Below are 13,940 nucleotides of genomic sequence, written 5' to 3' on the forward strand. Positions count from 1 at the left end.
ACGTCTTTCAAAATAAAATCGGAGTATAGCGTGTCAACGTTGCATCAGTAATAGAGTTTAAAAAAATAATTTGCCCACATTTAATGGCCGGTTTTAAATTCATCCAGTTAATCATAATTTATTGTATTCCATTACCAGACAGTCCCCAGACTTTTTATATACAGATTTGTGTTTTTTATTTTTTATTTACTGCTTTTAAATGCATTTTAAAAATAATATACTATTCCATCCCTCTGTAACTCGCACCTTTTCTGTTTCTGTGGGATGTTTGATCTTACATCACACCATACAAAGTGCATATAATGTTCGGTGTCTAGGATGGTCGATTTGTTGTGAAATTTTGCAATCATTTCCACTTGATTTTAGCTTCCTGTCTGCTTTATAAAACGGTGTTGCTTTTGAAACTAGACTTTCAACCTCGATCAAAATCAAAATGAGATGTCATATTTATGTTTACATGTTTTTGTTCTTTTATTTTGATCGCGAAAAGCCCCACTTCCGCTTTTATGGTCGCCTCCGGGCTACCTTGATAACGGCAAATTGATACAAGTTTAGCCCGCCCCCTTGACGTCACCAGGTCATGATTTTCGCGCGCAAGCCACTGAACAGGGTGATATGACATATTCTCAGTCTGTGTTGATGTATGCATCCTCAATCTGTAGCTTTTAATCCAAACCAGCCTGCTATGATCTATTTCTGGAACCTGATACCTGTCCTGTCAGCTCATGTACACAAAACATGTGCACACACATGTAGGCTCATGGATTGAATTGTTTATTCTATCTGTATACACACATGCACACACACTCACATACTCAGAGAAAATGCAACAGACCAATGTCATATTTGTGTTACATGGTTAAAACAAGTCTCATGGGCAGCAATAACACCAATCCAGTGCAGGATTTCTAATAATTAAACAGAATCAGGCACAGAATGAACCCTAACAAACGACCTCAGTGCAATAATATACATCACGCAGCAGCCTCTAAATGTATCAAGCCAGTCAAGTACAACGCTGCCTTATATTGGAAATATCCACAAGGGTTCAGTTTAGATTTTTCTTTTGCTATTTTCACCTCTGCAGATATTTTTCTGGCTGTGAGTGTTGGTGTAGCCTGTCTTGGGTAGGAACATTTACTATTTTCTTCATAAACAAAATTTCATACACATCTTGTCTTATTGTTTAATTGGAAAACAATATTACATTAAACCATGTGACATTTGGTCACAATAAATTCGAAGACAAACCACTGATAAGGAATGTGTAACACAAAGAGCAATCTGCACTTAGGAAACTACTGTACATTACAAAAAGAAAAAAATAAGTGAGAAAAAAAGTGTGTCAGTTTTCACTCTCTCATCAATAATTCAATATCTAAACATATGCAGGGTAACAGAAATGAAGTGAATCCATGGTTTGACTATACAAGGGCACCATTGGCTGTGTATTGGGGTATCAGTAGTTACAAGACGTTCATCAGGTCACGGAGACATAGTCAGGGTGTTTTTCCTCTTGGAGTCCCGCCGTGGGAATGGCACAAAGCTTTTCACCTCTCTGAAGCATAGCCCTGTAGGTAAAAGGGGAATGTCCATCATGTCTACAACCCTAATAATAAATTAAACACAAAGCCATTAGAGCCATATTTCAACATTAATTACTAATTACCACATTAGGAGACGCCCTGCAACAGAATGTGTGTGGCTGTAAATCATCCAACATGGTAAATACTTCAAGTCCTCTTCAACCATTCCAAAGGCATGCTAATAAGACTGTTCCACTGTTACTCTTTCCACTATGCAACAAATATATGACTTCTTTCTCATATTACCTTTTACATTCTGTGAATGGCATCTTTTCTCAGAACTTTGTTCAATGATTGCAACAAGACCATAAATGATCGTTTAACACCTGAATCTATAAATGACATAGTCTATGTATTCACTACTCAAATTTACACATTATATTATGGCAGTTATTTTTTAACATTTTTTTGCTTTTTCACTTACGCTTCCACTCATCCAGGGACAACGTAGCGTTGTCATGGCTATCGTCGTATGGTGTAGGCTCAGGAAAGTCGTCAGGCTCTCTCAAACTGTCGAAATATGGGTGCTCCAGAGCTAGTTCAGCTGTGGGCCTCTCATCTCCGTCCAGAACCAGCATCTTCTCCAACAGGTCGATACCTGCAAACAGTGAGCAGTACCGAAAAACACAGCAATGCGATCAAACATACAAAGCAAAAATATTATACAATACACGTCTGTCAATGTATAAAACATTTTTACTGAGATAAGCCACATGGCAGGTTGCTAATTCTTTTGGAATCAGCAAAAGAAACCACTCTGCTGCTGTCAGCTTGTCCCACTACAGAGAAGTTCTCCTGTTCCTGACTTACATGACACAGAACATTTAGAACAGTAAGTGGAAAAACTCTCATGAATGGGGTACAAGGAAAGTTAATGCGGTGTTACATCATAGAGACATAAAGTGGTAAAATGAACACTATAAGCGAATGAAACAGATGATTACCTCAACAACAAACTCTTGATCCAGCTCTGTGGGCAGTAGTAAAAAACTGTGCCTGCTCTTGTACTAAATGAGTCTCAAGTGTGATAAAAAGGTAAAAAATAAAAATTTGTGGACCAGTCGAGCAGCAATAAAAAGGCTGTGGCTGAACTTACCCTTTGCACTGGCTCTGGGGAACAACGTTGAGAAGTCTTTTCTGGGATAGCGAGGGAGGGCCTTGATATAATTTTTGGCCTGTTTTTAGAGATAAAAAAGAAATAGAATTAAGAATCAAAAACTGCATTTTATAAGACTACAACACAAATCAAGGCAACAACTCATACTGTATGTATTCAAGTTTCTGACAGACAATAACGATTCCAAATACTTGCATCCTAACTGATCAAGATCTTAACTCTGACAAATGATATGTAATTGACAAATCAACTGCTTTAATTTGTAAATGATAGATGCACTGAATCAATTTATACATCTTATTATTTCATTTAGTTGAAGTTAAAAGATATTCTGTTGTCATTTTACTGCTTTTAGTGTTTTCAGTCTTTAGTCCAAATTTCCAATCACAATATCCACAGTACTGAGCAATGCATGATAAAAAACATTAATTCATTGAAAAGACTGGAACAGCTTCTTAGTATGCTGGCCAAAGATAACTCCTCGTATCCAGGAATCTGCATAAAAAAATGTGTCAGCGGTGGCAAAACTTCCAGGCCAGAAAAGAAATCAACTTGCTGGTAAAAATGAAAAAAATGTTATATAACATTTGATAAAGCTTCTGATGTCCAGGAATCCACAAGAGTGCACACAGTGCACAAAGTCTGGAGCTTAGTGCACACGTCATTTCATTAATGACGTGTCATTATAGTGTGATGATAATAAATAAAATCACTTATCATTCGGTCCTTGTTTCTGGGTTTATAAGAAATTACAAGAAAGACGTGCTCAAGCTGAACTGTTTCTACGATTCATTTACATTTCTTTAAATAACTTCATGTTCATTTTATACTTCCTGCTACATAGTTTTTTTGTTGATGCCCTGACTTTTCCTCTAGTGCCACCCTCAGGACAAATTTTATATTGTTTTCATTACAGTATCTTGTTATTGTTGGATGTAATGTATACTGCAGCCTCTGAGGGCTGCTAGTGGGACTTCAGTCTTCTAGATATTATTTTCATGGATTTAAAGAAGGATTTGATGTACTGTGTTCTATTCTATTAACAATATTCATCAGTTCGAAAGTTGGTGAATAGTAAAATATCAGCCAGTGATGTATAAAAACATCACAGTAGTGACAACAGTAGTTTGATACATACATACACATATTTATGACCCACACTGTAATTTAAGTGGTCTTACCTCTAGACTGTCCAGCTTCTGTATGAACTCTGGTCCAGGTACCCCAGTCACTTTCATGATCTGAGTCAGCTGGTCCATGTCTGGTAGTAAAGGGGTTACAATCAAGGATTTTTAAAGCTACCATGTGCTAGTGGTTCAATAAGCATGCGTCTACTGTGGAAAGTAGGGTTTCCAAGCAGGTCCATAAAACAGAATGAAAGCCACTTGATGAAACAGTGACAGTTTTATTTGCTAGCAGGCGCTGTAAATCAGTAAAGTCCATCAAGTGCCAGAAAGAACATAAAAAGCAAATATAAAACAAGCAGAAAAGGTAATGTGTAATATAGTGACAGCAGTAGCTGCACTAGATGCTGTCTGAGGAAACGTGTTGCATTTGCTGCAGTCTGTAATACTGTATAGTCCAATAGCCTTTTGTGTTCATCCTGCACCTGATTTATAGTGTCTATAATCAAATAAAACTGTCACTGCATAATCAAGTGACTTTAAATCACCTTAATTATTACAACGATTCAATAAAGCGGCATTAAAACTTGACTGAAACCAATTGATGTGATTAAATCCAGTGAATAGCAGATGAAAAGATACAGTCTTTTCCTTTGAAGAGGGTTTTTCCGTTGATCATTTCTGCCATGATACAGCCCACAGACCAGATGTCAACTAGAATAAACATCAAAGACAAAAACCATCAGTACAAACCTGAGCAGGACACGCATTACTGAGAGAGTTTTGAGTTTCAGTGCAGCAGAAATGAGGAAGGTGGCCTTTATATATCATAGCAAAGTTCCTACCCCCAACAGAAAGTGAAGGAACTATGCTGTGCTGTTAGCATTTGGAAATTCTCGGTAAGTAATACCATTCAATGAAGAGTGTAAAGTTGCCAGAGTTGCTCTCTGCGCTACATTCCCTCCTGCAGATGCTCTTTACAAAACCACTATGTCCTACAGACACATAAATCTTGGCAAAATCAGTTTCATCGCAGTGACAGCGCTGTCATTGAGTCTCAACACTATCAAGCTGCTGTCAGACGCATCTGTGTCAACTGCTAACAGATTACGGGGAAAAGGGATTTACTGTCAGAATGACACCCAAGCTACTTCAAATGTCATGCACCGACAACAGGATTAGAAAAAAAATTGTTGACCCATAAATTACCAAATAAGCCATTGCTAAAAGAAAGACATCCCTGTAAGTGGAGTTTTCACACGACAAACAGTTACAGTTACAGCACAGACGGAGGTAAAAGTATGTAACAGCTACGATCGTCTTGCCAGTCTGGGTGTAGTGCATCCAGTTCAGAATGACCTCAGGCGCCCGGTACCAACGGGTCACCACGTAGCCCGTCATCTCAGCGTCGGTACTGCGAGCCAGCCCGAAGTCGAGGATCTAAAGCAGAGGCAAAGAAAACGATTATCTGCATTTGAAACATAAACACTGTACATTACTCATCAAGTTAATTAACTGTACATACATCAATAACATATACAGTTTCCTGGATATTGCTAACTTTATAGCACACTGTATATCCTGTATTTTAACACATTTATCGCACATTATCATTTAAGTTTATCATGCTTTTCTAGTGTAATCCTTCAAAGTACAAACCTTCAGTTCACAGTCTTGGTTTACAGCCAAGTTTCCAGGCTTAAGATCCTGTAAAAGAAAATGAGCTGAGTGATGATTACTCATTGCACTTAGTGATTAACAGCAAAATGATAGCATTTGCACTACTGCTGTAACAAAACTGGGACTTTGTGCATGGAGTTCCTGTGGCCTAACATAGCCCAGCCGGTTGACTCAATTTAACTGTGCCGATTTAAAACAGGAATTCAATGACGTGACTCATCTATAAGCTGACCATAAGACTCACTGCAGAGTCATTCACAGAATACTGCGACATAACGTGGGATAAGTGTGTTACTGTTAACAATGTGTTGGTAACACCTTAAGTGGAGCACTAGCAGGGTAACACTTTAACCAACTATGTTTTCTACAGCCTTAACACACACAAAAACACAGTCAGCTGGTCTCAAACGAATATTAACCACCTTACACTAACAGCTTAGATAATAAGTAGCATAATCAATAAACATCTTATAATCAAAACATGTAAAATAAAAAAAAAGAGCTACCTCGCCCTGTAAAGGTATGCACAGTGAAAAACGGTAGATTTAATTGTAGTATTTAGGATTTAAAATATTGTTAAAGTACAATGTGTTACAATGTACTTTTTCAACATGAGTCTGTATTAATAGTGCCTGTAAAAGGTCCTTATGTGTCTGAGTGCTCTGTTGTTCTAACCCAACTTTCCCTACTCCACACACACACACCCACAAGCGTTGGCACTCTTCCTGAAAGGTGTGTCCTAACGTCTCTCAACATGCAGCTAGACATCAGAGACTGAACTCATCTTACCTGTTGGGGCAGAGTTTGATCTGACTCAATAACAATGACAAATGATAAAATGAACATTTCCAAATCTTTCTGGACTACGGGAAGAAGTGCACATCTGTTATCTGAGGAAATATTGTGCATTACAAATCACTGCACATGTTGTTACAATTTCTACAAAAGCCTGAATCAAGATATTTTCTTTAGCCAAGCTCTAATGACAGCTCTAGATTTGTACTCACCCTGTGGATGATTCCAGCCCTGTGAATGTACTGCAGAGAAGAGACAGACAGAGAATGTTGGGTATATTGGATAACTGCAGTAATATCCAACATGTATGTCATTTAGCTGTGGAATTCTGTGTATGATTTGTGCACTATAAGCTCATCTGACAGTTGTAGGAGGCGTTTGAACAAAACCACTTTTTGTGCAGGCGTATACAGTCAATATATTAGTTATTACAAGCTATAAATCCATCATAAGTTTGAGTTATACTCACTCATTAAAGACACCCTTCATGTGTACATGCATGTAATCAAAGTTCATACAACTGCCTGTAATAAACAGTATAATTCTGGCATGACTCCCTGAGGTTATATTTAGTTATAATTACACTTTACTAAATAATTATATGTTTCTGTGATGCAGGCCTTCCCTGCTTACCCTGAGTCCACAGAGCATCTGGTAGACGAGAAACTGGACTTTATCTTCTGAGAGATGACCTCGCACCTTCGACAGGTCAGTAAACATGTAAGGCATCACCAGATAGCTAAGAAAAAGAGAGCGAGAGAGCAAGAAAATCAATGGAATGACACTTTTATAACAGTCTATCCAAAGCCTCACTGCTAATGCACAAGAAAAAGCTGTCCTGCTGTCACTTCCACACCCCCGTTAACGCTGTAATCCATCGTTTCATATTGTCATTAAGGAGCTTAAGGATTCTTGTGTATGTTTATGTAACACTCATGTTTAAACATTTCAATTTGAATTCAGCCTAATATTGCCATATTTCTGTAAAGCTCTGCCAATTTGTCCAAAAACCATATGATGATAATAAGAATAGAAAGCAACCTTTATTATATGAATCCTCTTTTCAGAATCCTTCTAATTAGCTGCTGCAAAAATCCAAGTTTGCAGTTCAATGTATTCATCTCACCAGCACACTAAACTCAAGTAAAAAATAAAACAATCATTAAATTAAATTAATCAATAAATATTCCAAAATGATCAAATAAAAGTATTACATGTTTTATGAAAATAAATGTCAGTTTGGGTTTCTCTGATTCTCTGACACACTGAATGCAGAGACCAGTAACATCATAACAGAGAACCATCAATGATTTTTGAACAATCCTCACTGAAAACCATGCTGACTGTTTGAAATCCACATTACGGTAACGTAAATATTTATCACAGATGACTTCAGCTCACTGTCAAACTGCTTACATTACTAATTATCCTAGCCAATTTTTAGGATGATCTTATTTTTCCACATTAGTAGAGACCTTGTTGGTTCTTACTTCAACTTTAGGTTTTGGTCTTTGTATAAAATATAAATTGCTGTGTCATTATTCTTCACAGAACACACTATAACAGGCTTAAGTCCCATTTAAGGGGAAGTCTCACAGCACACAATGATATTTTTGTCAGCAGCTTATTATGGTCCATTGTTTTAGAATCACGTGTCCAACAATCACACATTAGTGTAATATTTATGTTTCCACATTCTTTCGACCACATAGCATATGACATTCAGTTTACACAGTAAACTCCTGTCGAAAATAGGTCAGTCTCATCTGGAGACTGGTTTATTGTTTAATCCCCAAAATGCAAAGTAATCTTTGTCCCCAAAGGTTTTGTAGTCCTGTAGGTAATTCTCCAGGTGAATACTAAACCTGCAGATCATCAGAGGTGTTGCCTGTCTTTGCCTCAGGGGCTTTGCTTTAGAAGAAAATACTCACAAGTCCTGGATTTCATCGAGGCTTGAGGCAGGCGTAAACACATCGAGGAGTCCTATCACCTAATTGGAATGAAAGATCAAAATGATTAATATAACAGCCAGAAAGTTACGTTAAAACTACAGTATGTTGAAGGAAGCAGGAGATGTGTTGTGTTACATCTACTCACATTTTCATGCTTCATGTGTTTGAGCAGTCGGAGCTCTCGGTATGCCCTCTTTGCAAAGATCTCTGACTGGAAGGGCCTGTGGAGCTTCTTGATGGCCACTTTCTCTTTAGTCTTCTCGTTTATTGCTGAGCTGTGGTGAACAATAGAAGTCATTAGCTTTGCCCTCAGAGTCAGAGCATGTGCTTTCTAGTTTCAATATGATTTCCTTCTTTTGAAGTCAGAGCAGTTAGAAAAAGACACGGCAGCCTATTTTGAAGTTTCACTCTCGCTAAGAAGTTCTGTGTGCATGGAGGAACTGCCTGTAAGACCCTTTTTTTTCATGTGTGGGGGTCTGTGGTTTATTGAGTATCAACATGTAAATGTTTGTCAGCTCGACATGTGCATGTCTGCAGTGATCTGCAGGGCACCAGATCGTAGGAGGAAAGGCTTGTTAGGCTATTTGGAGCCACATCCACCAACACACATTACACACACCACTTGTGCATTGTGCTGTGGACAATGTTGATGCACTAAAGCCGGATAGTAAAGTCAAGTGCAAAACCAAAAACACATACAGTAGTTATGAAACTGTTGAATATCTTTCAGTTTATTATTTCCTTCTCTTCCTCCGCTTTCTTTTTCTAACAAGGCGATTTATGAGAGATGTGCAATTTGGCAAAATTACAGATAATGGTGGCGACTTGATCCCAGTTCATCAGATGGTGTGTCTTTTAAAGGTCAGACATACTGAAAGACTACACTTTAATGCCTAAAACCCTGGTAAATGTAGTTAGCAAGCCAATCTGCAGCTCTAATGAATGTTAAATCATTTTGACTGTCAGGATTTTCAACTTCTAAGCTTCTGTCTATGAAAGATCTCTACACATCCTCAATGGATTAGGGCTCCTAATCAAACATCTGGTGTCTGCAATTACAATAATCCCATCTGTAGTGCTACAGTTTACAAAAATGTACATGCACAGAGAACAAATAGTGGAAATGGAGTGACCTAAATGTGTGTGGTCTACTACACTAATGAGACGGAAGCACTGTGGTGGCAGGGAAACAAAAAGTCCCATGCGTAAGATTTAGGAGGCTGTATTTACAGAGTATAGAAGATTTGCAATATAATATTCATACATATGTTTTCATCAGTGTATAATCAACTAAAAATAAGAATTGTTTTGTTTTTGTTAGCTCAAAATGAGACCGCTGATGTGGTGAGTCCGACATGTTACCCCGCCATGTTTCTATAGTAGCTCTAGATAACGGCTTCCACATCTTTTGTATAATTTCTCCATCATGATTGAAACGGGAGGCTGAAGCGAGGCAGTTGCAATCACCATCTGCACTGCTGGACGTGTAGTCCTACACACTGATCTGTTTTAATGACATTAATATTCTTTGATTACATGTTTTTAAGACCACTTCTGATAAATCCTAGACTACATTTAGAAAATCTATTCATGTACATAAAATATAAAAGTTATGTTTAAAAAACAGAAAACACTTATTTCATTTTTAGTTTGGTTGATGGCTTAGGTTGGAGTGGTTCTGCTGGGGGAAACTGGATTCATTCATGAGCAGTATTTCTAAAATCCTTGCTACTGCCTTGAGTGTAGCTCATATTTAGACACCAGATCATTTAAAACGATAGAATATAATATCAGCCTTGTAGTATGACAACTGTAACAGCTTTTCCAAAAGGATTTAATAATAATACATCCCATGCACAATGTATTACAAATTTACCACCAATAAACAACATCAGTAAACAGTGTGCAATGTCATTTCTATACCACCAGGCTATATATACTGTATATATTCACACATAAACATGTATGTGCATTATGCAATATGTAGATGATCTGTTTCTGTGGCTTCCTCACTGTACCCCTGTCCCTTGTCTGTAACTGTATGTAGAAATCAAAGTGGAAAGTGGCCATCTTTAATACTGACATTATAAAACAGCTACACCTCCTCTATTATTGTACAGATGAAGACACATAAAAGCTGCGTGTTGTGGGATATGTAGTCTCCGTGCTAACACATGCATGTTTGGATGTCTTACGAGCTCTCAGGTGTTATAACTAGTTAACACGAGTTATTATCTGTGTCATCAGTGTTTACAGTATCTCGGTGTACAGTACAGGACATAAGCCAGGCCCACCACAGGCTGCATGCAGCTAACATTAATAATGAAAGCTGTGCTCACACACACACACACACACACGCACAACACAGTCCGGTCCAAACTACGACAAACACTTCATGCAGCGTTCAGTAAATGACAAGTCGCTCACCACACGGAGCCGTACGCCCCGGTCCCTATCTGTTTGAGCCGTGTGTATTTCTCCGGGACTTCCCACACCGTGCTGTTGATTTCCTCACGGGAGAAATGTGGATGAGCCTCCATGATGTAGAGGTGAAGGCGAAGCTAGAAAAAAACAAAAACTTCTCCCCCCTGTACGCCTGTCACTTCTTCACTAGGTAAAGCAAACCACTGCTCAAGCACGACATGTACACCCTACACCGTACTTCCGGTATGGCTTTTCAAAATAATATCCGCGTAGGAGTTGACGCGGATAGCTAGGGTGTAAACGCCGACTTGTATGACTAGCTTTTTATTTTTTATTTTGGCCCCATTATATGTCATTTAAAAGCGAATATGTGTTGTGAAAATGCCATTTAAAGCCAAATAAAAACCCGCCAGCTAAACGTATGTATATGTGATTTGTAATATTTTTTCAATTTTCTTGTTTTATAACGTTCTAATGTGCAATTTTCTTTTAGATTAAATTAAAAAATAGGCTTATATTTCCAGTAGTTTGCAAGAAATAAACATTTATTTTGAAGGCAAAACCTCTCGAGTTCCGGTCTAAACCTCCTTGTTTATTGTGAGCTTGACTCAGCACCACAGAAAGCCACAGTAAGCTACAGTCACAGTATTAACGTGTTAAGTAACTCGGAGGACCTCTTAACATGCAGCCTGGTGTAGCCTTTCATTTGCAGTGAAACATTTGAGTGCAAGAAGCCTCACCCACCATGCAGGAATGATGTGAACAATACAACCCAGTCCTTAGTGTGAGATATCAGACGCCTTGCCTGCTGAAACATGTCAATATGACTCGATTTGCTCCCACCCACACATCGTAGGTGTTACTTGTCATGAATAATTACAGTACGTTGCCAGAAGTTTGTGAATCATGGCAGCCTACAGCAGGACATTCACACTTACAAACATGGACAAAAACATGTAAACTATCAGCCTGATATTCTGACTTATCTTCGCTTTGGGTTCATTACTGAATCAACAAATTATCACTTCAATTAACACTTCATATGTGAGGGGTCATAACCCCTCACATATTCATACTGCTTTTAGTGTTATGACATGAACACATCTTTAAAAAGACTAACATTTGTGCAAAAGTACAGTTCTCCCTGAAAACCCGAAAAGCCAGAAAATCAACACTGAAATCTACAGTGTCACCAAGATACATAACCTGGAGCTGCTCATTTGAAGTTTATTAAAGACTGGCCTTGTGAATTCAGTGTTGCTGTTTAATCTGAGTGGATTTGGTATCTTTTTACAGTGATAGTAACAGATCTCAATTCTTAGAAATTAAATTTTCTCACTGAATTTCAACTAGATAAGATCGCTGTGGCACTGTGGTCGCCACGATAGGCTTCACATTAACCATGTTTTATCTGTTTGTTGTTATCTCTTTAGATCAGTAAATCTGTAAAGTCTGCGTCTAAACTTTTCCATAAATCCGGTTTTATTTATATGTACACATGTGTACAAAGGATGGTATTAAACTTCCAAACCTTAGATCGGCTATAATGTATATAGTGCAAAGTAAAAGTCCTCATAATACTCATATCTGGAATAACAATAGAAAGTTCAAAGTGACATGAGATCATTTAGATTAGATGAGGATTAGGGGATTATATAAGTAGGGTGAAATTGTAAAAGGGATTAGGTGGTTAAGAATAAAAGTGTTTGTGTGTGTCTTATGTTAGTCTCATCAGTCCCTTATCATCTGTGACATTATAGTTCTTTTATTGTTGTTGTTTTCTTATTTATAATTTTTATTGTAAAAAATTAACGGCAAAGATGGCACATATAAAATAAAGCAAATGAGCCTAGAGGATAGTCTATGTTATTTTTCTATGCCTGTTTGGTATTTGAGTCAACATCAGCTCCCATATTTGGGGAGCAGCATTTAAAAGTAAAAAAAAAAAAAAAGGATGAGGTGACTGTTTTTAAGTGTGCAATAAGTAAGACTTTTACTGCTGCATGGCACAAAATGCCCATAATATATCTGTGGAGGCTGAAAGGGTTATGGATCAATACCAATGACTCAGCCATTACTTGGCCAGCTGCTGAACCTTCTGGCTTTCAAAACTCACTTTCCATCCTGCAGTCTATTTAGGAGAGAAAACATTCCACCTCCTTGAGTTTCAGGAAGTAATCTAAATAAGTCTCTGTTTAAAACTGCATTTGCACGTGACAAGTAAGTGTTTTCCTCTTCCTCATTTGTTGCAGAGATATACCCAAGAGCAAGATATCAGGAGGTTTGTGTTATTAATACTTTTTAACAGTTATAATGTCTCCTATGATAACATGTTATGTTATTATTGCAAACCAAGTTTACCATATTGCTATTTAATATCTGTTTATACAAGCTCATGGACGCTTGTTGAAAAGTATATAATATTACATATATTACAGTATGTAATAAACATCTATTACATTTTGAAACCATTCTTGTAAATGCTAAACAGAGGGGTTAAGGTAAATGACTTAAGATCTAAAATCAGGTTTTCATATACTTTAAGCCTCCAGGCGTCTCCTGCATCACTGAGCATCCCTGAAGTAATGATCATCGAGGCAGCTGAAGGTAATGCTCACCATTGAAGGTAATGCTCTCCCAATCTATTTGTTCTCTGAGGATGAGGAAGTGGAGGTTGTAGTTGTTCTGAGATGATGAAGGTCATCATTCCTCTGATGATGAGCATGAGCAAGATTAACATCAAGAGACTGAGAGTGAGGAAGACACCGATGAGTGATGATAGTAATGACTGGTCTGCCTGGACCAGCAATTATAATGATAATGACAGTGACGATGATGTCACTGATGGTGATGGTGACAACATCAGACCTTGCGCCTTGCAATATATAATAATACATGATACAGTCTTGAGAACACCTTTACCATTGCTCATTTGCTTTGACAGAGGACCTCAGCTCTCATGTGCCATGCTGGCCTGATGTTCAGAATCAGAATCACTCTTATTGGCCAGGTATGTGTACATATGCAAGGAACTTAACTCCTATTTCACTTTGCTCTCAATATACATGATCAGATATAGACATAAATACAACTAAAACAATTACAACACATACAAATATATATGAATATGTAGATCTTTATACATAAACAATAATAACATTTGCAGAGAGAATAAGAATAACACAATAGTGTCATGATGCAGAATGAGGTATGTAGATATGGCATTATGAACAGCATGAGTTAATTGTGCATGAGTGATAAT

The 13,940-nt window shown here is 37.7% G+C and overlaps 1 protein-coding gene across 1 annotated transcript; it reads right to left on the reverse strand.

Annotated features, from left to right (window-relative positions):
* Window positions 1-758: 758 nt before the first annotated feature.
* mapk13 (mitogen-activated protein kinase 13) lies at window positions 759-10,924 on the reverse strand. Its single transcript, XM_010731552.3, has 12 exons — window positions 10,682-10,924; window positions 8,400-8,529; window positions 8,234-8,292; window positions 6,936-7,041; window positions 6,515-6,544; window positions 5,487-5,534; window positions 5,153-5,267; window positions 4,470-4,541; window positions 3,885-3,964; window positions 2,683-2,761; window positions 2,011-2,184; window positions 759-1,571 (listed from the first exon to the last, which is right to left on the reverse strand). Exons 1-12 carry the CDS (start codon window positions 10,792-10,794, stop codon window positions 1,486-1,488), a joined length of 1,092 nt encoding a protein of 363 aa, XP_010729854.1. The 5' UTR covers window positions 10,795-10,924; the 3' UTR covers window positions 759-1,485.
* Between the last annotated feature and the right edge of the window lie 3,016 nt (window positions 10,925-13,940).

Source organism: Larimichthys crocea, chromosome XV (assembly GCF_000972845.2).
Source record: "Larimichthys crocea isolate SSNF chromosome XV, L_crocea_2.0, whole genome shotgun sequence".
Lineage (NCBI taxonomy): Eukaryota > Metazoa > Chordata > Actinopteri > Sciaenidae > Larimichthys > Larimichthys crocea.